General features: G+C 48.3%; 1 protein-coding gene across 5 annotated transcripts; it reads right to left on the bottom strand.

The window, feature by feature from the left end:
• Window positions 1-27,023, bottom strand: setd5 (SET domain containing 5). Of its 5 annotated transcripts, none has more exons than XM_080845955.1 (25): window positions 26,666-27,023; window positions 15,489-15,754; window positions 13,760-13,862; window positions 12,987-13,276; window positions 12,413-12,471; window positions 12,115-12,302; window positions 11,808-11,846; window positions 11,390-11,617; window positions 10,860-11,008; window positions 10,568-10,685; window positions 10,204-10,313; window positions 9,539-9,806; window positions 9,077-9,160; window positions 8,537-8,743; window positions 7,913-8,251; window positions 7,369-7,614; window positions 6,973-7,063; window positions 6,174-6,454; window positions 5,883-5,939; window positions 5,057-5,563; window positions 4,335-4,430; window positions 2,466-2,728; window positions 2,192-2,313; window positions 1,994-2,082; window positions 1-1,744 (listed from the first exon to the last, which is right to left on the bottom strand). In XM_080845955.1, exons 2-25 carry the CDS (start codon window positions 15,557-15,559, stop codon window positions 1,151-1,153), a joined length of 4,599 nt encoding a protein of 1,532 aa, XP_080702081.1. In that variant the 5' UTR covers window positions 15,560-15,754; window positions 26,666-27,023; the 3' UTR covers window positions 1-1,150. The 5 variants fall into 5 exon arrangements, with proteins under 5 accessions (XP_080702081.1, XP_080702082.1, XP_080702083.1 ...); XM_080845956.1 differs by having other exon boundaries at window positions 10,860-11,002; XM_080845957.1 differs by having other exon boundaries at window positions 12,987-13,267.
• Between the last annotated feature and the right edge of the window lie 812 nt (window positions 27,024-27,835).

Genomic DNA, 27,835 nt, shown 5'->3' with positions numbered 1-27,835 from the left:
GGGGGGGGGGACCAAACCTCAGAAAAGCAGTGCACTACAGATCCTTTGTCACAGCATTCCAGCACACCAAGACAAACAAACTGCTCTGCTCGAGGTTCCAAAATGAACCATTTTTTGCTCCAGTCCAATCAGAGCATCAGCTAAAGTCTCACAAACCTTGAAGACAAAATAACATGACAAGTAGGAAAAAAAACAAACTCTAAAACCCAGAGATAACTGCAGCACCATGGATTAATTAGATCTGTGTGTGTGTGTTTGTCAAGTATACCAAAGCAATTCTAGAGTTGCTACGAGTAAAACAGATTAGTTATCTGAAGGGGGAAAAAAAGAAATCAAGTAAAGATCTGGACTTCAGTGTCACTCTGGAAAGATGGAGAAGGGAATGGGTGGGGATGGGATGGGTGGAGCAGGTGTGAGGGCACGCACACAGACAGCTGGAGAACTGCACTGGAATGATCCTGAATGAGCACGCTCTCTTGCGCTGGTCTTACCATGGCAATGTTCTTTTTCATGATTTGTTTTTCTTTTCCAAACGGAGAATTCAGACAAGATAGACACTTGGCCATGTGTTTCAGTAATTGACTGGGACAAAGGGTAGGATGGGGCGGTACAGGAACTGCAGCAGAGTAAAAAAAAAAAAAACACAAAGAAAAAGAAAATTCCATAGAAACTCCTCTAGTGAGTTTCAGCACCTGTGATTAAGCAGAATCGAAAGGAAACTGGCGCAAGTTTCAGATTACCACAGGTGTTTATACAAACGGATTTTACCTTATCTTTTCAAAAACGAACGGGTACATTTAAAATGATACACGATTGTTAAGAGTTCTCATTTTTTCCTCAAGCTTTTTTTTTTCCCATGATTTTTCTTTTGCCTCTTCTTTGATGATGTCCTTGTCAACATTAGCCTCAACATATGCTTGTGGTGATTTCGTTTATTTTTTGGTGAAAAGAGGAAAACAAAAAAGGTGGGATAAACTTAGGAAAAAAGGATGGATACAGGAGTCCTTGTTCCTCAAGTCTCGTTTAACGCTGCCCACTCCCTCAACCCAGTTTCTCCACAGGTGTGTTAAGGAGGGTCACACATACACACTAACACACGCATACGCACACGCACGCACGCACACACACACACACGCACGCACGCAGGGTCCTAGTAGCTCCCTGTCTGTGTCCGTACCCCCGAGCCCTGTAGGGGAGGGTGCTGGAACTGGCTGAGCGGCGCTCCTCGGGGAGGGTAGTGCTGGGAGCTGGAGGCCGACAGGAGCCTGGAGCTTGCCTGAAGGCCGCGGCCCGAACCCTGCTGGGTTAGTCTTGAGGCATGGGAGACTGAGCTCCCAGAAAGCAAGCCACTACCACCACTGCTGCTGCTGCTGTCCGTTTTGGGGTGGGACTGGCTCCTGGAGACTGGAGGGCTGGGCGAGGCTGATGACAGGCCGCTGTTTAACAGGCTGGCGTTCAGGTGGCTGCTGCTGCTGGAGTAGGGCTGCGAGGGATCCTGGACTGCACTACCACTACCGCTGCACTGCTGGTGGACAGCGCCACCTGGAAGTCTGGAGGTCCCGCTCATGGACGAGTCCATTGAAGAGATGGAGGATGAGGAGGAGGGAGGGGTGCTCTGGGTGTGCTGGGCGGCGGCGTGGTCCTGGGGGAGAGGGCGCGGGTATGACGACGGGGAGGGGCTGTACGAGGAACGGAACGGAGACGCCGAGCTGTCCGACGCCGGGTGGGGCTCCGAGAGGTGAGGCTGACGGGGAACATAAGAGAAGATCAGGGTGTTAAGCAAGAGCAGACTCATGTGCCACCAACACACACACACACACACACACACACACAAACATGCAGACACACACACACACACACACACACACACACGCACACACAAACAAACACGCAGACACACACAAACACGCAGACACACACAAACATACACACAAACACGCACACGCACACACACACGCACACGCACACCCCTGCTGTAAAGAATGTATATTACCTGGTGGTGGTAAACAGACGGGCTGTAACTGTGTGGGCTCCTCATGGGTGACACTGTGGGGAGGTCATACCTGTCCATCTCAGCAGAGTCTGAAGAAGGAGACACAAGGAGAGAGAGACGGGGCGTTAGCGGGCCTGTAAAAGAGGACACTGACTGGGCAAGGGAAGAGGCTGCGACTTAACACCAAGGTTACTCCACCTGCGTCTTTTTCTCCGTGCTCTGACCTCTTGAGGGCGTGCTCTAATTTGAGGTTGCCGCGCAGCACCCTCTCCAGCACGCCCTGGCCTTCCCGCTGACGCTCCACTGCGGTGGGCACGATCCTGCAACAGGCAGCCGGACGAGAGACATTTAGCTTTAAGTCACTGGTGATCTGATAGGCCTGATTTAACACACCTGGCACGAATAGTGTCACAACTGGATTGAAAGCCTAGTGTCTGTTTCTTCTGCGGGCTAATGAGGGAGTTCCGCTCACCAGGAGGTGCTTTCCTGTGTCCGGGAGCCTGAGCTGGAGCTGAGGTCCGGGGGGCTGACCTCCTCGATCTGGGGGAAGGCCTGGTGCGCCGGCGAGGAGAAGGAGCTGTGTGGGGAGGCGGGGGGCTGCAGCAGCGTGCGCGGCCCACCGGGGGAGTCAGAGTTGGGGCACAGCGAGCCAGGGCGCGTCGGGGTCCCCATGGAGCCTCCACACTCGGATTCCCGGGTGCCCTGTTTCCGCTTGCGATACTCCAGCAGTGACACCTGGACAGGCGAGAGGGAGGGGGGTGGTTAAGCAAAGCCATGCAAAGACTGCACACTCGCCTTGTTTCACTTATAAGCTAGCTCAGTACTTTACATTGACAAATCATACCCACACACAGATACACACCACAAGTACAACAACACTACACTTGACTGACAGACAGACACACACACACACATACACCACACAATATTCCAAATGCAACATGGATCCATCCATCGTTGGAATGTGAATGAGTATGGTAGTACTGAACAATGGCATGCAAAGAAGAGACCATGTTCTCAGGCTCGTCAGAAGCATATTCCCTTTACAGAGGCTTTACAGAGGAGGACGTGTGCACATAACTCTCGATGCAAAGTTAGTGGTGAAATTCCAAAGGTTCCTAAATTCTAGTTCAAGGGGAGTAGTTCATCAAAACCAATGCGAACATACCAACAGGCATTTAGTGGAGCTCGCACATCACCCACAACTATCAGCTCATAAAGACAAACAGCAAAACAGACAATGATGGTCTATGTGGGCCGTCTCAGCAAACAGATTAGACATCGAGAGAGAAAATGACAGAGAAAGGTTTTTCATTTTTTTTTTTCATCGTCAAAACTAGAGGCCCATGTTCTAGAAAGATATTTCTTGCATCATCCTTGATATTAAATATGTCATATGTAAATAAGGAATGGCACTCTCGGACTCTCTTTGTCATTTTACCAGAAACTACCCTAAGAGGCATAACACTGATGATTGATAACACTTTACTGCCCTCTGCTGGAAAGCACTGTGAATTAACAGCAAAAATTCAAGCAGTGCTGAAAGTAAAATCAGCTAAACGGATTTATAAGCCTATAAACAAGGCTGTCAAGGCTGCAAAAGTGTCAAAACTGTAAAAAAAATTTTTTAGCAGTACTTGATACGAGTACGTGATTTAGATTTCAAGAAAGGATATATACAAAGATGAGCCTCTGGCTCTCCGTTACCTAAAGATTCTATTTTTAGAAAAGAAAACACCCAAAAAGCAATGTTATTCTAAAGCCTCAATAAAAATGTGTTTCTTGGGTCCCCAGCTCCCTCTCTTTCCTTTTTCTAATGGACATTTGGCAAAGTCATGTCAGGATTAACCCTAAACTGAGTTTGTGTGTGAATGTTTGGCTGCGTATCTGTATGCATGAGTGTCTGTGTACATGCATGTGATGGCAAGATGGCTGGATCAGTTATGTGCATCACCCGGAGCCATTCTGACCAGGCGCTGAATGGCTCCAACTCCACACCATGAGACAAATGACACGGAAATGGAAAGTAAAACTCCCTTATAGATCAAGATCAAGTGTGTATGGATGCTGATCGAAGCATAGATCCTTGACAATGGGAGAATAACCACGGCACAAAAACAGAGAGCTATTCGTGCTATCCTTGTTGGCATGAAATAGTAACACCACATCACATCAGATCACTCTGATGGAGTGACGTTGGGGGGGGGGGGGGGGAGAAAATGGTGTTGGATTGAATGCGAATGCAAAAAAGAAAAGACCAAAAAAAAAAAAAAAAAAAAAAAAACAGAACATCTCCATGCACACTTCTAAAAAGGTAGTCGGTCAGTAGGAGCATATTCACCATGTTCTGTATGGGCTTGTATTCGCCTCTTACGGCTAGAGCTTGGTAACCAGGCTGACTGCCTGTCAGCTGACTAACGATGGTCACGTTCGCCCTCTGCCTTAAGGAAAACAAAAAAAAGGAGAGAAGGAGGGGGAAAAAGAGAGAGATAGAGAGACTTGGCAATAAGGTATTAAAAGGGGTGAAAGGGTGGTGTGTGGGGGAGGGGAGAAAAAAAGGCACAGAGTAGAATTCTACGGCTAGACACACAGATGATGCCTTAAGAGAGACGAGCGGGAGTGGCTGCTCTCTCGAACTGGTTTGAGGAGATGGCTGGGTCTCGTTTATCAAGTGGTCTCGCTCACACACACACACACACAAACACACACACACACAGGCGCACACACAGAGTGGAAAGGTATTTCACCGCGTGCTAAAAAAGCCAGTTCGGGTGAAAGTGTGGACCGATCGAGGCGGACCTTTGAGATGAGACACTCGTGTCTCGTGAAGTGCGCTTGATAAATGAGAACCATCATCTCCAAAAGAGGAACCGAGAGCTGTTCGCTCTATTCCTAGGAGGGATTGAGAACGGCAAGCAAGACTGATTTACACATCAGTTTACGTATACGAAGGACTCCTCAACATCTCAATTGAGGCCCATGTTTCCTGAGTTTTAAATCAACAAAACACAATGGTTAATACTAGCTGCATGTGAATGCAACAGTGTGAAGGGAGAAACTTGCCTTTTTCTTTTGGGGAGGGTTGCTAGGGTGAGGGGGCGTGCCACTGTCTGGGTACCCGCCTCCGTAATGTGGCTCTGGATAGGGTGAGAGCGATCCAGGCCCCGGCTCCGAGAGCAGCCCCTGGCCACTCATGGTGCCGAAATAGGAATCCGCAGGTGAGAAGCTGCCCTCCGATTGGGAGTGCCGCCTGTCAGTCAGGGGGCCGCGTGCAAGGCCCTCCCCTAGGTTGGCGTTGAGGGGAGAGCATGCGTAGATGAGATTGAACTCTGTCCTGAAGGCTTGCTCTCGAGTCTGTGACTCGCCAGGTCGGGTGCCCATGGAGGGGTCTCCTGTGGCGGAAACGGACGCAGGGGTGAGGGGGGTCCCTCCACCGGACAGGCTGAGGGGAGTAGGGGAGACTGCAGGGAAGTCCTCGGGCACTGGGATTGGGCTGTCCAAGCTTGATGTCATGGAAAGGTCCGGAAAGTTAGCGTTGCGAATGGCGTCGAAGTCCGGCCGCAGGCAAGGCTATTTAGGGGGAGCAGACAGAACACAGTGTTTCAGTATTTGAACAGAACAGATCTCTCTCCCACACAAATAGACTGGGTTACATCAGGACAGCAATCACATTTACATTTGCATAAGCCAAACATCTGCTCTTCTCTGTATTTTGCAAAAGTGAGACCCTTAAATACACCCACACACATACAGCTGCTCCTCTCTGGACAGAATGTAGACTCTCTGGTGAGGCATACCCACACGCAGACACACACACACACGCAGACACACACACGCGCAGACACACACGTGCAGACACACACGTGCAGACACACACACACACGCTCACCTCTGGAGACAGAGATTCTGGCCGGTGTTCAGGGGAAGCCTCAGGGGATGAGATGTTCTGGAGGAAAGACATGAATTGGGGAAAAAGTTAACACTGTAATCACATGCACTGCTTTTCATACTTATATAAGGTATGTATGTGAGTGTCTGACTACACTGCATGTGATGTGTTGGGACTGAAGGAAAGTGAGCCCCTGGACTCACTGTGCGCGCGTGTGTGTGTGTGTGTGTGTGTGTGTGTGTGTTTGTGTGTGTGTGCGTGCGTGTGTGTGTGTGCGTGCGTGTGTCCTACCTCAAACTGCAGAGGTGTGTTGCAGCGGCTGGTGGGCAGCGAGGTGAGGGGCGAGCAGGGCAGTCCGGCGCCGTTCAGGCGCTCTTCCTCTGCCCCCAGGTAGAGGGCGCAGGAGGTGCTGAGGGGGGGCCGCAGCGAGCGGACCAGGTCAGAGGGGGGCGGCGGGGTGATGGGGGACAGCGGCCGCAGCAGGAGGTCCCCGCTGGCAACACTGCTGAGGGGCGAGCTCAACAGCTCTGGCGCGTACTTGGATATTCGCTTCTTGATGGGTGCACTCATCTCTGCAGACAGGAGGGAGGAGCACTATTACACCTCAGCGCCCATCACCAGCACGTTCATCAACACCGTCCAACACAACTGTCAGTAACATGGCAGTAACTAAAATAGCACAACAGCATCTCATAATGGCCAGCTCCTTCCTGTTGATATTTTAGGTGTGATATTCGATGTGACAACATTAACACTTTTTCTAGCAAACCACTAGAGACGTTCCCCTCCGTTGGGCCAGGAGTGTTTGTGTCCCAGGAGCATTTCAAACACAGCTTTACAAGGTCACGGTAAAATATGGTTCAAACTGTTCGCCACAGAGGAATACAGTGAAAAAAAAACAACTCCAGAGGTCTGCCATCAAGGGTAGTCCCTCTGGACCAGGTCTAGGCGGGGCCCAAAGACAGGCTGCAACAGGTGAGTAATATCAGGCTTTGCTGTGTGTGTGTGTGTGTGTGTGTGTGTGTGTGTGTGTAGATGTAGATGTAGATACCCGCTTTGAATGGTGGGGATGAGGAGAAGCTGCGCTTACTTTGGTTTGAAGAGCTGCATGCGGCGTCATCGTCGTCGTCCTCCAGGGACACGGAGGACTTGCACTCGTCCAGAGCCTGCTTTATCCACCTCTGAAGGAGCAGACACAGCAGTACCAACGTGAGAACAGAAATGTGAGACAGCCATGAGTACCAATTATGATCCTAAATTGGTAAAAGTACCTTTTATATAAAAATCGATAGGAAATGAAATTAAACACAAAAACAAATATTCCATCATTAACTCAGACAAAGTCTTTTTGTTTGCAGATACACCTGTTTTTCGCTGCCTAATGTTCATAAAGCTTTTCCTGTTTACATCTTCTGTCTGTCATAGTCTAAAAGGCAAGATGCAGAAACCTCCCCCGTCTCCCCAGGTGGCAGATGCGGACCCTGACCTTTTTGCAGGAGCCGTAGGAGCTATCCACGGTGAGGGTCCGGCGGCGCCTCTCGGGGGTGAAGGGCGAGCCGAAGCGCACGTAGTGCTTGGGCGCGGTGCAGATGAGCGAGTTGTGGCTGAGGCCCGGCAGCATGTTGAGTGTGGTGGCCAGCACCGTGGGGTCCGTGGTGATGCGCAGGGGGCGCTCCGGTTCCGGCTCGACCCGCTCCGGGATCTTGTCATTGAGCCACTCTGTCACCAGGTACTGAAAGAAGGGACGGAGGGGTCAAAGTGTGAGATACTTGACCATATTGTGAGCACCACACTACAAATTGCTAAGCAAAGATGCCATCTATGTACAAAACTGAACAGATGTAGAGGTGCACGTAAATTGGAATGGTGTTGGTACACCATCATTCCTCTGACATGAGTTTATACGTAATTGTGAGTTGGAAGTAAGTTAACCTATGACCTTGGCTTCCATGACAAATATGCATGCTGGCCTTGAGTGCAATGGATCACCAACATGTGACCCTCCCTGAATCTATACTCCATGCCCTTACCTTCTTAGTTTTGGGGTAGCGCAGGTTGGCCCTGTTGCCCAGGGAGCCTGCTCCCCCATAACCGTCACCGTCCTGGGCCTGTCCTGGGCCGAGCGGCCCCTCCCCCTGCCCCAGCTCCCCCTGAGAGGCTCCGGCGGCTCCGTCCTCCCCGGCACCGGCTGCTGCCGCCTCTGCGGCCTGCTGTGCCATGGCCTGCCGCTGGCGCCGGGCCCGCTGGGCTGAGCCGGAGCGGTAGCGGGAGATGCGGCTCTTGGGGCGTGGCTTGGAGGAGCGGGCCGGCGGGGGTTTGGGAGTGGCTGGCGCCAGCACCGGCTTGCCGTCTGTGTCGGCTGGGGCCTCCTGGAAACCGCGGGAGAAAGAAGACGAGAGACAAAGGAAGAGACAGCAGAAATCATGATTAAATAGAACTACCAATGGAAAAATTAAACACCATAAAAAGTAAACTAAACTATTACTGTAAACTAACATTACTGAGAGGCCCTAGGATTATTTCTATTGACTGGATGAGCCAGAAGAAAGTTCGTATGTGCAGGTAAATAAACATTATGATTTTTGATTAGCAGACTCCATCACCATCATATAAGTGAGGCTGTTTACAAACAGCTGCGGTGCCTAGTGACTCACCGTTGCATAGGAGGTGCGTCGCGTGCTGACTCCTCCTGCTTGTCCCGCGCAGGGCATGGGGTTTGAGCCCGTGGGGGACAGGCCCGTCACCTCCCCCTCCTCTGGAGCGCCGGCCTCCTGCTTGGGGTCGATTGCGCCCCCCTGAGCCTGGCCCACGCGCCTCCTCCTCCGGTCCATCGACTCAAACATGGCACGGTCCTCCCGGGACTGAGAGCACAGGGGGAGAGGGCAGGACAGAGATGAGTATTAGTTATCTCCGTGTGAATGCGTTTATGTGTATCTCTCTCCCTTTGTGTGTGTGTGTGTGTGTGTGCGTGTGCGTGTGCGTGCGCGTGTGTGTGTGTGTGTGTGTGTGTGTGTGTGTGTATATATGTGGGTGTGTGTGTGTGTGTGTGTGTGTGTGTGTGTGTGTGTGTGTGTATATGTGTGTGTATATGTGTGTGTGTGTGTGTGTGTGTGTTTGTATGTGTGTGTGTGTGTGTGTGTGTGTGCGTGCGTGTAATAGATAGAGAAAGGGGAGGTAGCAGTGACATAGCATACCCGTCTGCTCGATATCAGGACTCCGTTGTCATCCAGCTCACCCTCCTCTCCTTCCTCCTGCTTCACTCCGTCCAGCAGGCCATCCTGTATCCCACAATGCAACAGGCTTATATGACCCTGACCCTGCAGTGTTTCATCTACCCTCACACACCCTTTAGCCAAGCATGTAATATAGGCTCTCTCAGCAGAACGAGCCCAGACATTAACCATCTAGTAATGATCCGGACCAGAATCTCAGGAGGCCATCCCCGGCACAAAATGGACACATTCTTACATTCACACACACAGACACGGACAAGGACACAGACACAGACACAGACACAGACACAGACACAGACAAACACAGACACAGACACAGACACAGACACAGACACAGACACAAAGACACAGACACAAAGACACAGACACAGACACAGACACAGACACAGACACAGACACAAAGACACAGACACAGCCACCCACCTCTGTATCGCTGGCTCCATGCTCCCGGTCCTGTGCGTCTCCATTGGGCTGTTGGTTGCTGTCGTCGGACCCACCTGTAGGGCCCCCTCCCACCTCCAGCTCTCTCCGGCGGGCTGCTCGTCTCCGGCGGGTCTCGGCCCCAGGGAGGGAGGGCGTGGTGGGGCTGGTGGCCAGCGGTGGCAGCAGGTTGTCCATGGGTCTTAGGTTGTGCTTCTGCACCGGGCAGTTCTGGTTGCCCTTCTGGCATGCACAGTCCACCTTGTAATTACTGCAGCAGGGAGGACACAGACAGCCAGACAGACAGACAGACAGACAGACAGACAGACAGACAGACAGACAGACAGACAGAGAGACAGGAATTATATAATTATTAGTCTGTCAAATGGGAACTGGTGTCAAGAGGGGCACTCATTAGCTGGGGGTTGTGGGATTGCAAATTTCCCTCTAATGACAAATGTTTAACAATGCACTAACAGATCCAACACCTAAAAAGTAAAGTAGTGTGTGTAAGTAAGAGTGATTAAGATTTGTGTTGGTTCATCCCCATCTGCCATTGGCTAAAAATATGTCTGCCCACGAATAGTTGGAAATTGATTTTGATGGGCAAGACAAAGAGTTCACTGCACTCCGTAGGCAGCGGAAGCGGACAGAAGACGGCCACTCACCAGCTGTTGAACTCATAGTCAAAGCCGATGGAGACCTCGGAGTCCTTGGTGATCTGGGTGGTGGCGTAGATGCAGAGATGGATCATCCCCTCTGAGATCATGTGCCGCACCTGAGGGAGAGGAGGAGCAATGTGAGAAAAGCAGCGATATTAACAAACTTAGTTCACACACACACACACACACAACACCGCTCTTATTCATGCTGACTCATGTTGACAAGACTGCATGTGCTTCCAAGGAACTGAACCACCGTTGTCAGGAGGGCTCGGACTAACGAATAAAGCAAAGCAACTGAACACACTGCTCGACTAAGTGTAAACTCAATGTGCACTAAGTCGCGGGAGTCTCAGTGCTGGCCATTCACCTCAGCGTTGGGCGTGCAGGACCTCCTGATGAAGCGGGCGTCGTTCCCAAGGGTGCGGGCGTCCACGCACATCTCCACCTCGTTGAACTTGGAATAGAAGAGAACATACGGGTAGGGCCTGTGGGGAGCAGGAGAGGTTAGGCTCAGCCAGACATGTACGTTCAAAAAACGATTATATGGTTACCCCAAAACACAACAGGAAACACACACACGCACGCACGCACGCACACACACACGCACACACAGACGCACACACACACGCACGCACGCACGCGCGGTGGTGGGTTCGTACTTTTTGAAGAAGAGGCCGTTGACCTCACTCTGCTGCTTGAGCATGACTTTGCCCCGGTACTCGATGATGAGTGTGTCGGGCTCGAGGTCCCGTGCCGCCCGCAGAATCTTCCGGTGCTTCTGGACACGAGTAACACGGCCCACCTGCAACTAGGAGACATACATCAACATATCAGAGAGCAAGCTCATTTTCTTATTTTATTTGATATTATATTTATATTCAAGACAGAGGGTGTAAGAACACAAGCTCTGCCACAGACTCAGACAGCCACTACGTTCTGTGGCAATATGGAAAACACACTGGCTACCAAAGGGCCATAAGACCTCAATCAGGAAGGCATTTCTGGCCTTGTGTTAAATCTAGAACCACTAAGTTTTATTTTATGCTTATGTTAACAAATGTATTATATTATTGTATTATTATAGTTAGTTTGTAATATGTAGGTTTCTTTTGAATGAAAAGTGCGTTATAAATCAAATGAATTATTATTATTAATACCAAGCTAAGGAAAAGTCCCTGTCATGGCGTACCTGCATCTGGGAGCTGAGCACGGTGTTGTTGCAGGCCAGCTCGGTGCGGTTGATGGTGTCTGGTGAGGGGGCGGGGGAGCTGGGCTTGGCCAGCTGCAGCAGCGTCTGCACGTCTGCGCTGTACTGATTGGCCAGGGCCTCCTCGTACTGGTCCGTCCACTGGCGGATCCGCGTCTCCCAGCCCTCCGCCGTGTTCTCGTCCAGCGCATTCGGCTCCGACGCGGAGTTCTAAAAGCAGACAGACGACGGTGAGTGTTGTTTGAACGTATTTGCTTTAGAGTATTTGTTTTTTTAAGTTTGTTTTGTTTTAAAAATGTTTGTATATTATGTACCCAAACTAAAAGCAACTGGTAATTATGTTAGAGGTTCTCAAATTGTGTGATCGATTACTTCTGGGTGAGGAGAGATTAAAGCTCACCTTCATCCTCATGGATTTCCTCGAACCCTCTCTGAACGCCTGTGAAGCAGAACCATGGCAGCTCTGGTCAGTCCCAATGCAGTCACTAATGACTATAACAATGGTAGTAATATTCTTGAGAGGAATTATTTACTGGACTGGACTAGGCACATGAAGTGCAAGTGTGTGTCAGCAACATACGTGCATATTAAACCGTTGCGTGTGCGTGGTTACTTCCACATGTGTCCATGGCTGTGCGTGCGTGCGTGCGTGCGTGCGTGCTAGGTGCATGGGTGCGTGGGTGCGTGTGTGATGGGAAGTCGTTCACCTTAATCTTCTTGGCCTTGGGCGTGGTGCGGCTCTTTTCAGTGCTCTTCTTCCTCTTCTTGGCCTTGCTCCGCTTGACGCGGTTCACCGTCAGTGTGATGCTGGTGGGGGTGTGCTGGGTGGCCGTGTAAGACACGGTGGCGGGTGACACTTCCTCGTCTCCGCTCTCTGTGGCACTACTATCCCCAACTACACAGACACACACACAGACACACACACACAAAGAGGGATGAGACACATCTTCGCCTGACATGCAACGCATCCCACGTACTGAAGAGGAAGGTCACTAGTCATCTTACCAGACACATTCTCGGGTTTCCTGCGCTGTCCATCCAACGCATTCCTCCTTTCCAGACCCCTGTGGAACACAAACAGTGGGTTAGTCACTATGATGGCCACATGAGGATGGAGGCGTGAGGAATGCCATCAACACGAGACTGAAACATAATCTTGTAGTAGAGTGGGCCACATCATCATTATTGTGGATAGGTTATATGCATATCAACGCTCCTACACTACTGCCAAAGCAGTGATCTATAGTATCGTGTTTCAGGGGGCACTGTGGCCAAGCACTAGCCCTGACCACATTTGGGCTTGACGCCCATGAAGGACACAGGTTCAAATCCGGCCTAATGTCATTTCTAATGTCCACTCCCCAAATCTTCTCCCTCTCATTTCCTGTCCCACTCTTAACTGCACTATCAATTAAAGGCATAAAAGCCCCAAAAAATACATCTTTATAGTATCGTGTTTTGTTTCATCTTTGCACTTTGCCATGGACTTCTGTAACTTTTTTATTAAGTGCGGATATCAAGGCTCAGCTTTAATACCCTAGAATATCGGAGGCATAATATAAGTAACAGCAGCACTCGCCTGCAGCTCTCGCACTTGACGAGGAAGCCGTCCTGCGTCAGGCTGCAGCGGCACCAGGCGCTGGGCACGCTGCCTTCCTCCTCCTCCTCCTCGGATGAGGTCTCGCTGTCAGCCGAGTGCTCCTGGTCGGGTCGGGAGTGGCCGTGGGGGGACTGGTAGCGGCCGCGAGCCACGCCATTGAGCTCCAGCCGCGGGATGATGGTCTGGGAGAGTGGGGAGGCGGGAGGGGTGGGAGGGGGTGGGGCTCCGTAGTTGTGATCCTGACAACACACAACGGAAGACTGTTGCATCTTCAAACAACGGTGTTCAGGGGAACGCGGGAACGGAGGGAGGGAGGTGGGAGGGGGGGTTGGGAGGGAGGGAGCGCAAAGAGAGGAGAGGAGAGGAGAAGAAAATAAAAGAAGAAGGGGGGAAAGAGAAATAAAAAAACACAAAAGAAGAGGAGTTGGGTTGGGGGAGGAGGTGGGGAGGAAATGACAAGGAATGAAAAAATAAACCAAAGGCATTCACAGCTTTGTTGAGCAGTCAGTCAGTCAGTCAGTCATTCATCCATTCACAGTTGCACAGGCTAAAGCAGCGGCAGCACCATTACGGCTCAGTGCTACACAGAGGTCAGAGTGCACAGGGCTAGAGCACGGCACGGGTCAGGCACGGGGCTACTGGTGCTGGTGAGTATTTCAGCAGACACGGTCGGGGTTCAACCAAAGGCATTCACGGCATGGCAATTTTTGGTAAGTTCCGCAGAGTGGGAGTGGGAGCATGCAGGTACTCACAGCGTAGGGCAGTCCGCGATAGACATGGTTCGGTACGTTGCCACAGCTGTGGTTGGAGTAACTCTTCTCATTCACTGCAGGGCTCGCTTCAACTGACTCGGGGCTGTAGAAGAGGGGGGGGGGGGGGGGGGTGGGGAGAGAGAGAGAGATTAGGGCATTGGGGGTAAGACATTAGGGTCTATATAGACAGTTTCACCATCACAACCTTCTACCCGGCTGAAACGGGCACTGATGTGGTCTATACCTCAATTAAAAACACAAAATCATAATCATGTTTTTTTTTTATACGTGTAAGCAACATATAAATTACGTTGGTCCACTGAATATGAAGACATTAATATCTCAGGTATTGCTTAGCAGTGTCACCTTACAAAACAACGCTGTTTAATTCACAGCCACAAGGGGGTGCTGTCACACTTGGCAGCTTCCTGCCAGAGGCGTGTGAATCAGAGGAGACTGAATGGAATGTCTGCGGCCATGATGTTATGCAACTCCTCCTTCCCCTTGAGCAGAGACTCTGCTGAACACAGCTGCTTTACGAAACCACATCTACCCCCGACCTCCCTGCACTATGACTCTCTCGCAAAACCTCTAGGAGAGCGATAATTTGATTTTGCTCAGTCCCACCAGGTCATAGATAACTGGAATGACATTTGAGAAGGATTTTTTTCTATCCAACTGAAATAACATTTCACATCTGTGTTGTTAAAATCTATGGTAATTGGGCAATGCTGGCAGGCATGCTAGTCACTTCTTGACTTGTCAGTTTCAATAAAAAAAAAAAAACCTCTGAGGTCAAAATGTGCTCTGCCGCCAAAGTTTATGCCTAAGACATTGGTCAGCATTGGAGTACTGCTTGCACAACCCCATGCTGATCTGTGTGAGAGCGGGCCAGTACTCAACTATACGGGTGGTCATGTGCTGCTTCAATCCCTCAGGGTAGGAACTCTACCTTTGGCTTCTGGGGAAGTACTGGTGGACTCAGGAATGCAGACCTCTCACCTGAAGGTGAGGGCCCCTCCTCTCTCTCTCTCTCTCGCTCTCTTTGTCTCAGGCAGTTTCTAAACCTGTCTTTCTGAAAGAAAATGGCTTCCGCACTGACAAACACCTTTGTGCTCCTCTCCAGCTTGCTGGCCCCATTTCCTGTTTTCACAATTTCGCCCTGATGCTTATGCTCGCTCACCGTTACCAGGGCATAAACATCACAGCCGACATTCACTCAACCTTCAAGACAAACCAAACATAAGGGTGGACAGGGCACAACAGACACACACACACACACACACACACGCAAACACGCAAACACGACATGGGAGAGGTACCCTTGGATAACCCAAAGACACACACTGATTGTTATCTAAGCAGTTTTGAGAAGGGTGGTTGTAAGGAGTGTTTCACGGCTACTCTGCACTGGATTGACCTCACTGGAGGCTTTCATGCCTCTAAGCTGGCTGGAGAGCCTGTGAGTGCGGTCATTTGAGACGCCCCGAGGGAACAGCCTTCATTTTGGGAAAAATCCGAGGTACTAGGGGAAGGGCCGTTGGATAAAAGCCTGGCCCGGCTTTGCCCAGAAACATTGAGCTGATTGAAAGGGCAGAACACACACACCCATCCACACACAAACAGAGGCACACACACACACACACACACACACACACACACACACACAGGCACAGAGGCACAGCAGGGGTTGGATTGAATTGGGGTGGCGTGGCCTGGCGCTACTCACTCTGATCCGGCAGCCATGTCTGCGTACGATGTCTCAGGTGTGGTGACTCCCAGTGCGATTGCTATGCTCATGACGTCCAGCACAGCGTCGCGTGGGGAGAGGGGGGAAAGGGGGAAGGGGAGGGATGGGGGGAGAGGAGGAGGAAAGGGAGGAGGAGGAGGGGGGAGGAGGAGGGAAGGATCAGGGGCTCCGAATGGCAGCGACAGACCACTCCAGAGGTGGGGCGCCGCGATGCCGCAGGCAGCACCTCACGGACATGGGGAGACCTAGAGAGAGAGAGAGAGAGAGAGAGAGAGAGAGAGAGAGAGAGAGAGAGAGAGAGAGAGAGAGAGAGAGAGAGAGAGAGAGAGAGAGAGAGTTAAAAAGGAGAGCATGTACAAAGGCCAAAAGAACACAGACAAAGCCTCATGGGCAGACAAAGAAGAGAAGAAATGAAGACAGAGAGAAAGGCGTCAGGACAGGCAGAGAGTGGGAGCAAAGCTAACATCCACTTTGAAGTCATAGGTTGTCATTATGAAACCATGTGCATCAGCATGTATGTGCATGTAGCTGTCCACCTATCAATCAAATCATGAACACTAGTTGAGGTACAACCCTGATCGAGACAGACAGTCAGATTAATCACACACGACACATGACGTTGAGGAATTTGGCAGTAACAACGTTGACCAACTGGACAGAGCCACTAGCTGATGGCCAACGTAGTTAAGTAGTTCAGGACTAGAAGAGCTCTTTCTCTTTCCTTTTTTCAGTCTCTCTCTCTCTCTCTCTCTCTCTCTTTCTCTCTCTGGCGTTCCTCATAAGCAAAGCCACTGCCCTAAAACCACACATGACATCATTCCACAGGCATGACTAGCGCTAGGCTGGGTGCTAAAGCTACCTGAAAATAACCCTGCATGGTACACACGTCTCTCAGTTATTCTGCCTTCTGTGCCTTTTGCAACCATAAAGGCACTGCTCACATCAACATTTAGGTCGTTGGGAGGCTAAAGCTGCATTTGCTAGTATTGAAAAGCATTAGCAGAGCATGGCTGATTTGAAATACAAATCAGAAAATCAATGTGCGGACAGCAGAGTCAAAGAGATTACAGCTCAGTTAAACATCAGCGTTCAGGCAAACTTCAGCATGGCTGTCTTTCGGCAGCTTAATAGCAAGGAGACACCGAGACACTAATCTGGATTTCCCCTTCCTGGGGTGAGACGACATGTTGTTTTGGGGATGTTGGATGCATTCCCGTGAGCCTCCTGAGGGGGAGCTGTGACTCCAGACAGAGCCTGTCTGTGCCAGGCTTGGTCGCTTGTCATATGATCTTCTGGTGGAACAGTGACCCACAGCAAGTCAACCCCCCCTTGCTCTTCTTGTGCCACAAAATGCACATTATACACACACAGACGCACAGACGCACATACACACACAGACGCAAACACACACACGTACACATCCATTTTCTCAGTTCATGTGCTTCTCATTACCTGCATTGGGCTTATCCACGATGAGCTCACCCGTGTCAATGACGTGGACACTTTAATCAGACACAACCCAATGTAGCCAAATGAAGACAACACCACACACACACACACACACACACACACACTGAAAGGGGAAGGGAGAGATCTGATGTGACACAGCAAGATTGGCTAACCCTGTTCACAGTGACTGTAAGCAGCTGTTATGAAACACAAATTTACATTTAAATGCGCAAATGAGTACCAAATGTCATGGCGTACTAGCAGACTAAAACCACTGCTTTGGCAAAGGCAAACTTTGACATACATGAGTGTTAGGCTACTACCTAAATCACAAATATCTACAAAACAACAGCATGGCTAGCTGCCATTTTTCTGCGCAGTCTTCTCATATGACGGACAGGAACGGGCACAAAGCCATTCAGAGTGGTGTTGTTTAAGCGAAACATGATTGTACAGTCAGAAATGCTGTTCTTAGAAGCCTTGGCTGTTCAGCGGGCTGGCTGAAGCGGTCAGGCGTCGACAGAATTCTTTCATGTCAGAGCGGCACAAATCCCAGCAACCCCCGCATGCACGCTGTTCTAAAGCCAATCTCCATAGATACAGTTGCCATTATCCCATGGTTACAGTGGACAAGGTCTTAGAAGACTATGCACACACCACAGAGATAGAGAGATAGATAGAGAGAGGGGGAAGGGAAGGGAGGGAAAGAGCGCACTAGAGAGACTTCTATTTCAAGTGAGGATTTCTGACTTGTTTTTTTATTCTACCCCGTATTACACATAAATATTGGCAAGGATGTTGACATACTGAGACACTCAGAACAGCACAGTGAAAGCAAACGTTTTACAAAAAAAACTAAAAACACGACTGACTCCAGTGCAAGCCTTATAACATGAGAGACCGGGTGTGCCGTGGAACAATCTAGATCATTACTATGGCTGCCATTGATCATATCTGACACCAGAGCTCACATCAGAAGAGGCTGCGCACACAGACATACAGAGTGCGTCTTCTCTTCCTCATTAGCTTGTTATGCATAACCGACCCCGAGCCAACAAAATCACAGGGCGGGGGTTGGGGAAGGTTTCTGTTTTCTGCGATGTGGTCACCTCTCCGTAAGCTCATAGCCTCCTACCCAGCTGACACCTAATGGTACAGATTGTTACTCGTGAGTGGGCATTCGTCGTGAGGTGATAAAATCATCATTAAAAAGGCAGTTGCTACCATCAGCAACAGCAGCAGCATTAATGTTCAGTCCCTCCCCTGAGGGATTGGTTGGCTTGTGGCGCTCCATGGACCCCAACTGTTGACACTGTCTGCCGTTAAATACCCACATATAGGACACCAATACCAAATCACCAAGACTGAAATTGACCGATGTGATCATAAATCTGGCTTTCAAAAAGGTTTGTGAAAGGGTAAAAAAACCAACACGAAACAAGTGTTTCATGCTACCTCATACGTGAAGATGTTATCAAATAAGTTCATAAGCAAGTTCCAACACAGACACCGTCAAGGTCTGTTGTGAGGCTGTCTGCCCGGACAGTGCAGGAAGCTTACGCAACTCAAGGGCTTACTACAGCCCAGCAGCCTTACAGACTAGTGGAAGAGAACAAAACACATATATCTCACCATATTTGACCAGACACTAGCTGTGTAATTTTTTTTACCTTCGAATTTAATGGAGATGTCTGACTCAAGGTGAAAATCAGGCCAGTGGACTCGTACTGGGAGGGACGAAGGGGGGGAGAACAGACAGAGGAGGAGGGAGGTAGGGAAGGAGAGAGAGCGAGGGAGGGGGAGGGGGAGCTGCATAGGGAGAGATAAATCACACAAGCTGCCTCATACACTCCCTGACCAAAAAGGCAACAGAATGTCTTGTGTGTGTTGTGTTGTGTTGTGTTTGTTGCCTGACCGAAAAGGCAACAGAGTGTGGTGTGTGTGTGTGGTGTGTGTGCTAGGTGCTTCTCTGTGCACTCCGTTTCAAGAATGGGATAATCGACCAGATGACTCAAGTATGGCAAATGTTCCATGTGAAGAACATTCTAGGGGGCATTTTTGGTGTGTGTGTGTTTCTTTTTTTCAGACGGCCGCTGGGAATTTCCCCGTCTCAAGGCCTCGCTAACTCCTGCTCTCGCTCGCTCCCGCTCACTCCCGCCCTCCCTAGGGCTCCTGAACACTGGGCTCAGATTACCACCACTCTTTGACACACACACACACACACACACACACACACACACGCCTTTCACTTCAGAGGAACAGAGGCCATTTTGGAGAGGAGAGTGTGAAGGACGTGAAGTGAACAACACAGAATCTTTACTCCCTCTCCTGCTCTCTGTCTCTCCCTCGCCTCTCCCCTCCCTCTCTGATTCACTCCTTCTCTGGCTTTCCCCCTCTATCTCTCTCTCTCTCTCATTCACCGCCGTCTCCCTCGTTCAGGCGGTGTCGTCTGTTCCCGGGCTGCAGTGGAGCAGTAGTACAGGCATGTAATAAATAATCTGATTCCTCTTAATATTTAAATTATTCATACGTGGCCCCTCTCCCTGGAGACCCGTGGGGAGTAAGGGGAGAGAGAGAGAGAGAGAGAGGGGAAACAGGAGGACTGGGGGGAAAATGAGGGGGGAGGAGTGAATCATGGAGAGACTTAGCCTGACAAGAACAACATGCAATTCAGGCACTCTGAAATAATCAAATAAAGAGAAACCAAAATAGCCCTCCATGTCGCTCTCTCCAGTACACACACACACACACACACACACACACACACACACACACACACACACACACACACGCACACATCTAAAACTGCTATGGGAGATAACAGCAAAATGAACTCATCTCCAATAGAAAAACATCAAACAAGCACAAAAATGGTGCACGTACAAATGGTCAATCACAGCTTTCACTTTCATCGCTAGGGACAGATGGGGCTTGATGACACACTGATGTTCACTGGGCAGCCATACGGTAACCACAGTGGTGTAGGTCAGTCTCCTAAATCTAGGCTATATTCACGTACAGTAAGTGTATCTTTACCCTACACATGCAATGCTTATGTACTGCGATCTCAGCATGTTTGTCAGTGACTTGACAATCTCTCCTACCCAGAAGTCATTTGACTACCTGGCAATCGCCCATTAGGACAACAATGTCTGGCTGTGTGGGACAGCAGACCAGAAAGACAGAAGGAGAGAGAGATGGGGGGGGGTGGGTGGGTGAGAAGGAGAGGGGCTGAAGCAAAAAGCAAGAGAGAGCAAGGCACAGTGAGTGCGCACTACAGACAGACGCGACTTCTACGGGCTATTTGCTCTTCACAGAACCACACACACACACACACACACACACACACACACACACACACACACACAAACACACACGGAGAGTGAAAGCACCTAACCCTGTTCAACCCCTAGAGACCAAGAGACAAACAATAATGCATAATGGACACAAAGGGCCCGCGCTGTGTCTGACAGCTGGACACTGTGGTATTTGAGAGAGACTATGTGGTTTTTGTGTGCGCTCGCATGTCTGTGAAGTTGACAGAGCCTCCACGCCTATTCTGGGCTACACACCGCACAGGAACCCTAACATTTCAGCCTGCACTAGAGGGAGAAGCACATTTCAGTACACACAAAGACAGAAAGAGAAAAGAAGACACAAGGTAATACACACATGACCGACAACATATTCTGACTACCTAAATAATTGACCAGTTCCCACAATGACGCAGGGCAGCCATACCATATGGTGACCTCTAGAGAACAATGACAAGGACAAGAGAGAGAAAGGAACTGAAGAGAAGAAGAAAGCGGCTGCCCTCACACCAGCCTGTTCCTTGTTCCGTTTGCTTCACCGCAAGGATTACGTGGACTGAAGCATGTGACCTCCAACTGGAATGACATCACTTTTTCCACCTGCCAACCCTATTCAAACACAGCCCGTTTGATGGACATGTCGAAACACCTTTGTGCCCAGCGCTTTTACCCTGAAGGACCTGGAACAACCACTTCCGCTCAGTCAAGAGGAACAGGATATGCAAAATAGGGTGAAAGGTCATGATATTTCTCACCCTTCCCCCCTCCATGTCGGTCTGTCTTTCTGACTGTTTGTCTGTCTTTCTCTCATTCCCTTCCTCTACAGTGTGGACATGAAAAAAGGCTATTTGAAGTGTATTTAAAAGCACAGACTACAGAACCAGAACTATAGTTAGAGCACTACTGTTGAGGAATTAGATTTAGTTCATAATTTGAAAATTAGTGGTCCGAAATATAATATAATACAATTATTATATTATTATATAACAAATAATCAAATAATTCAAATTGGAGATGAAGTGCTACACAAGGTAACCCGCATTAGCCAGGAATTGAACCCAGGCAAACTTCTTAGTAGGCAGCATTCCAACCACTGCAACATCAACACATTTAGATACCAAGGGGCACCACAGAATTCTGTACTTTATTTCTTTTGAATGAACTGTATATTGTACATCATTTGTAAATATGTTCATTGTCTGTATATTGTCGGCATTGCCTGAAAGTCACCAATGACCAGAAACAAATTCCTTGTGTGTGTGTGTGTTCACATACATGGCCAATAAATCTGATTCTAATAATAGCAAAATACTACTAATAATAATGTGCTTTTGGCTTACATATGTCTGTTGAAAGGTTCGTGATTCTTGCTACTCTTTTCTTTCACTGGCCACAACAAGTCTCACAAGATGGAGTCTTTTGAGTGGCTGCTGGTTATGGTGAAAAGCACTCTTCTTTGGTGTTTGGTCTGGTTAACCATTAGGCCTGCATCGATGCTGAGATAGAGAGAGCGGGGTACACACAGGTTCTCTGAAACTCTGCACTGTTTGCTCTGTTTCACGTGATTCACTCCCTTTTAAAACAGCCTCATCTCACATGCAAAATAATAATCTACCACAACAACAAGACTGCAAATACCCTCCCGAAACCTGTGGGCTTATTTACGACATTGGAGTGTGGTTCACATTACCTTAACTCCTTAACTTAAGGAGTAAGGCTGTAGTTTCCACCCTCACAATAGGAGCTCTGCATATTTGTAATGGTACGACAACCTGCTCACGTGAAACTAGGAGTTGCCCAATATCTTCTAACTAGGAGAAAAAACAGTTTTGCTGGGGGGGTTAAATGGCTAACCTAACCAGAGGAAAACTACAGACCAAAAAAATCTTTGGATGGAAAGGAAATGGGAAAAGGAGGGGAGAAAGGGGGTGTGGGGGGGGGGGGGGGGAGATAAACACTACAAGGTAAGGATACACAAGGTACATATAAAGGGAGAGGAGCTGAGAAGAGAGACTGAAAGATAGAAACAAAAAGATTGTGCTTCTTCTTCCGACACTTTCCCACATCCCCATCCCCACCCCCACCCCTCCTATTATTCTACCAAGAACATTTGCTCTTTGCTGTTATAGAACACACGTACACCTCCCTCAGTGCAAACGCAGGGCTGAGAGAGGAGCCCCACTGATTGGTTGGGAGGCTCTAAAGCTGCACCTATCAGAGAGCAGCGGGGAGGCAGGCGTCACAGCGACTTGTTTTTAACCCCGCTCTACAAGAAGAGCCAATGAAACACACACACACACACACACACACACACAGACACAACAGCAGCTGAGACGCACACATCAACATAGTTACACAAATAGCAGAATAACAGCTACACAAAGTCTTTTACCTTGACATTCTCTCTAGCTATCTTAACACACACATTCACCAAGTGAGAAAAAAACCTATTGCACCTTGATAAGGCAAGGCTAAATGAGTCATGAAGGGAATACAATACTCAGTACAGTCCAAATAAACCACTTCCTGTATGCCTCAAACACAGCATATTTGGTGTTATCAACGTTATAGAAACTGTACGATAGAAACTGTACTGGCACAACACAACTAAAATAAATCTTGAACCGATAAAAGCTTAGGTAATGGCCCTGTCGATAGAAGTTTCATTTCTCGATTGTCAAATTACCTTGCTGTTTATGAGTGCCACGGCCTGTATAACAAACTAGGGAAGCAAGCAGAAATTGGTGTTTCAGTAACTTCAGCAATTGAAGATACTAAATCTGCATGTAGGTCAATGTACACCAAACTAAGAAACAGATCACTAAATAAAAGATTCCTTAAATGTAATAATGATGTAGGCCTACAGTGTGAAATTTCTTGAAAAGCATCGTTGAGGCAATAAGAAAAGAAGCCAAGGTCATGATAGTAATTACAGGCTACACCTGCTCACACCAAGAAGCGGGGACAAGGATGGTAAACAACCAACTCTTCTGGTTCTGAAAGCCTCCCTCTCCCTACACCCCCTCCCCCCAGGCTGCTCAGTGCTGGAATCCTGTCTCTATTGGAAGTGGGCCAGCATCCTGTTTCAAACACAGCCCAAAGTGTGTGTGAGTGTGTGTGTGTGTGTGTGTGAGTGCCAGTGTCAATTGCTTCTTGAAATTACTTCGCATCAAGATAAACACTGTTTCAGACAGAGGCCCATATTTGTCGATTCAAATATTTACCAACTCTGACAAAAATGAAACCCACACTGAAAGAAAGAATTATAAGTTTCAGGGAGTGCTAATGGACATAGTTATCTCAAACAGTATACCATACCAGAGTCCTGCCCTTCTACCAGAGCATTCCTTTCCAACACTGAAACTTTCAGAGAAAGCCCGAGAGGCCCGTTTTGGGGGGAAAGACACACGCAGACACACAAGGATAAAGGGAAATCCAAACTGAGATTATACAACAGCACCCTCAGTACAAAGAGGAAACAGCAGTGAAACCATAAAAAAAGTTCTCTTCTCCCAATCACTATCAATCCGACATGTCTTTCTGCATCAAAAAACGTGTCACAGAACTATTTCATTGCAGGTATATCTTTAACACTGACACAAAAACACTCCACATTTGCTCAATTATTTAAAAGAGACCATTCATTTGGGTCACCCCATTGGCATTTGGACCGAATGCCTTCGTTGATTTTCCTGACTGAAAGGAGTCTCTATTTCTTTGAGACTATGAGCTCGCCTTTGTCTCTGCAGAAGGCAGCGGGGTTTACTCGAGATAAGGCAGCGGGTCAGGGGAGGGAGCTCGGGTTTCAAACGGTAAAGAGCGTCCAAAACGGCAGTAGCGACGGCTAAAATAAGACACGAAAACATTTTCGGGGAATGCGGCCGGGGCCAATCATACGCGGCTCCGCCTGTGAGGGCGACCGAGGGAGTGAGGGCCGTGGACTGGATATACTCCACATTCATATAACAACCCCAATATTACAAGTGTTTGCCCCTTGGTCATCGGCACACACAGTCGACTCCTGTTTTAACACGTTGCCTCATACCATGTGGTGACAGTGCTTGGAAGATAAAATAGATTCGTGTCTTTACACATTGCTAAAAAAAACACCATATTTCGACTCAACTCTAACTACAACAAAGCATTAGTAAAGGGGTCGGCAGACAGACAGCAATTTTACTGCGTATCGCTCAAAATCGACAGCATCTGTGCGATTTATTTGTTTTACTTGTCCTGTGTACACGGATGTAAAGGACTGGGACTGTCTTGGGCAGCCATGTTATAACACAACGTTGCCCCCGAAAATACAAATGAGACATATTTGATGTAGAATCACTGACCAAGCACACAGTTCAAAGGCATCTAGTTATTAAACATTGGTCTTTGGTATTTCTCGTGCACGTAGGAAGGGCATGCGGTGTTGACGACAGACTCTGATAAGACGTTCGACTCACACAGGCAATGCCCTGGACAGCCTTTGTTGAACGAAGGCAAAATGATAGGGGTCCTGCTAAAATTAAGCAAAGTCCTCAGTTACCAGCTCGCTACACAACAGCAACAGTGTAACACAACACACGCCAGACCAACACTGGACACAGCCATGCGTTAATTTCATGCACGTCGACTTCCCATATGAGTTCTCAGATACTTCCTCCCCAATGGACTATAATGTGACCGAAACGTGCGTCAACGGTTCCAATGCTAACATACAGTTTCACTTGATTAAAATGGTAACTTGAAGGTTTGGGCATAGGGTGATGGTAGTAACTATTCATCATCGAATAATGATCGCATGGTGGGCAAAGACACTTCTAGTGTGTCAGGAACTAGGCCTGTGTTCAACATTTGGTGAAGAACCCCAGGCCGAGAGGTGGCCCGAACTCGTCCTCTCTACTCGTTTCGACTCACTTGTTGTTGAAATAAAAATGGAGGCTAAAAAAGGAAACGCGAGCTCCCCTCACAAATACCACCCATTTCTCATCGCCGGCGCAGAGGTTGGGGGTTGGTGGATGGGGGAGGTGGAGGAAAAGAATGAGCAAAGCAAGTCACCGTTCGGAGAGTTGGGTTTTCTATTAGCCAGCATAAAAGGGAAAGTTCAACCCAAGAGGCCAAAATGTAATAAGAAAATAACTGTTATCGAAGTAAAGACAAGCAAGTGACGAAAGTATCTCATTAAACCACACAAATTCTATTCAGAACAATAGAAACCATATTCTAAAACAATTAACAAAAATGATGATAAATGGTGTGTGCATCTAAACGTGTCATCTCCAAAAAATTACGTCGATGTAGACATTCAAAGTCTTGGCCGTGGCGGAGTTTGTTTAGAATTGCTTCAGGTCTGATTTATATTAGACTAAATGCAGCTAAGAACACAATCAACTGGAGGTTGTCCAAAAGTTAACATTCAAGTTAGCTAGTGCTAACCCATGATACGTCTCTCTCACTCTCTATTTTTCGGGGTCCTTTTTCCTAAAACTGTTTAGCTTCCAACGAATATGTGGTTTGACATCTTCACAGTTTACTGTGGCTTGATCACTACCTTATCAGCCAAGGAAGCTCCAAGCCAACTCGCTAAGTGGTGATAAGCTGAATAACAACTTGTTCAACACCACATAACAAGCCACCTAGTCACCCTCACAAGCTCAGCCCTTAAACTCCATGTTCAACAGTCAAATGTTTTTTTTTTCTCTTAAACAATTCAAGTTCCCCTTATTTTGTAACAACATGTGTGGTTAAGTAGAACACATACCACTCTGTCCAAACTAATACTGATCTATTGGACACAGGAACAGACACAAAGAAGTTGCCTGACCTTATCATAATATGGAAACATTGTTAGCTACCTTGGCTAGCTAGAAATCCCATCAAATATGTTGACTGCTTCCATACAGTACACTCTAGATATGTTTCAAAACGACTGCAACTAAGTTACTAAAAATGATACAAAACCTTGAAACACGAGGTTAGGCTAACTACACAGACCACATATAAAGTGTTTATGTTAACAGTACTGCAATGTAGCAAATACAATGCACGAGGACAGGGCTGGAGGAAAATGTTGATGAAGACATCTATTAGGTTAGCTTGCTAGCTAGTAATTGTTAGCTAACTGAAAGAACATGAACTGTAGCTAAATGTCACCAATCAAACTAAATGTGAATTTGTGGCGGGTACTTACTTTGTGAGGTCCTGAAGACCAGTTGGGTAACTTACATACAATATACTGGCTAAGTCCCTCCAGAAAGTATACATTTACTGAATAATATTGAAGGCAAATACAACCAGCTAAGTTATAACGTTGGTGCAACTTAGCTACTACAAGCCTGCTGCACACATTCCAAAACTAGCCATTATACCCAAATTAAAAATAACACAGTCACCAAAACTCACCTAGCGAGACATTCCAACCCTATTCAAATTATGTATCCTGTTTTGATGTCCGTAAGTCTTTGAATATTCCCACATCAAGTCGAACCCAGACAAATAGGCCTCTATTTGCAACCTCGGTGTTTCCTGTTGCCAGTGAGCCGAAATGTAGCTCCCTCTCCAGGGTCACCAAGCAAACTTCTTAATGCCCCTTTCGCAGAGGGTTAAAGTTTTAAATCCAGTCCTGTATTGAACACAGTACTTCCACCGACTGTCTATGTTGAATCCCCGTTTGTTGAACCCATTTATTATGCAATTTTATATTAATTATAGTAGATTTTTATAAGGGGTATGTACAGCTCTCTGTGTTACAAGGCTGTGATTCTATCTCAGATCCTCAACATTTGCAGTGGCGCCCATCCCCCTCATCGCCGGCATCGACCGCGGGACCCAGCGAAACTGACACACAACCATAACACGGGGTTTCCAAGGTGATCGAACAGGGGCTCAAGGCTGGGGTGGGCTTTTGGTGAAGATACGCCCTTTTCTTTCGCGATTGGTTAATTAAAACGTCAATCGTCGTGTAAAATACTACAGGAATATATGATTGGATACACTGAGCGCCAGTTTATCCACGTTTGCACTCCTGGAGGGGGCGGGAGGCTGTTTTGGGAGGGGTGGAGAGCGAGTACGAGTTTCATCCTGCAACGCTCAGAGAGAGCGAGCACACGGAGGCATAATGACGAGAAGGCAAACGACTGGTATAAATGCAAGAAATGAACGGATATAAGCAAGGAGTAAATACGGATATGTCTCTGAAAAATGGGAACAGGTGTCACTTTACTATGTACACAAGCCGTGGAATTTCCTTTCCTTCATTGAGGGATTCTATTTTCTTCTAGAATTCTGATTTACATGGTTTCTATTCAGCGCAAAGGGGAACTTGCTTTAACTAGCCATAGCTATCGATATAGTCCATGCTAGCACACGGGGTTTCCGGAGCCCCATACCAGGGACTACGACATTAGAGGTAGGGTCAGCCCCACCTTAACTGTGCTATGAATGGAATATGAGATGTCGCTCTTGTGGGATCTGGCCCGCGATTGGCCAAGTAATTGACCTGCGTGCACGATACTTTTCCATCCCTTGTAGTCCCTCCTTTTCCTTATAGCTCTGTCCAACATAACCCTCAAA

The sequence above is a fragment of the Sprattus sprattus genome (assembly GCF_963457725.1).
Source record: "Sprattus sprattus genome assembly, chromosome: 10".
Lineage (NCBI taxonomy): Eukaryota > Metazoa > Chordata > Actinopteri > Clupeiformes > Clupeidae > Sprattus > Sprattus sprattus.
The sequence above is the reverse complement of the archived record's forward strand: the minus strand, read 5'-3'. Positions and strand labels throughout refer to the sequence as shown.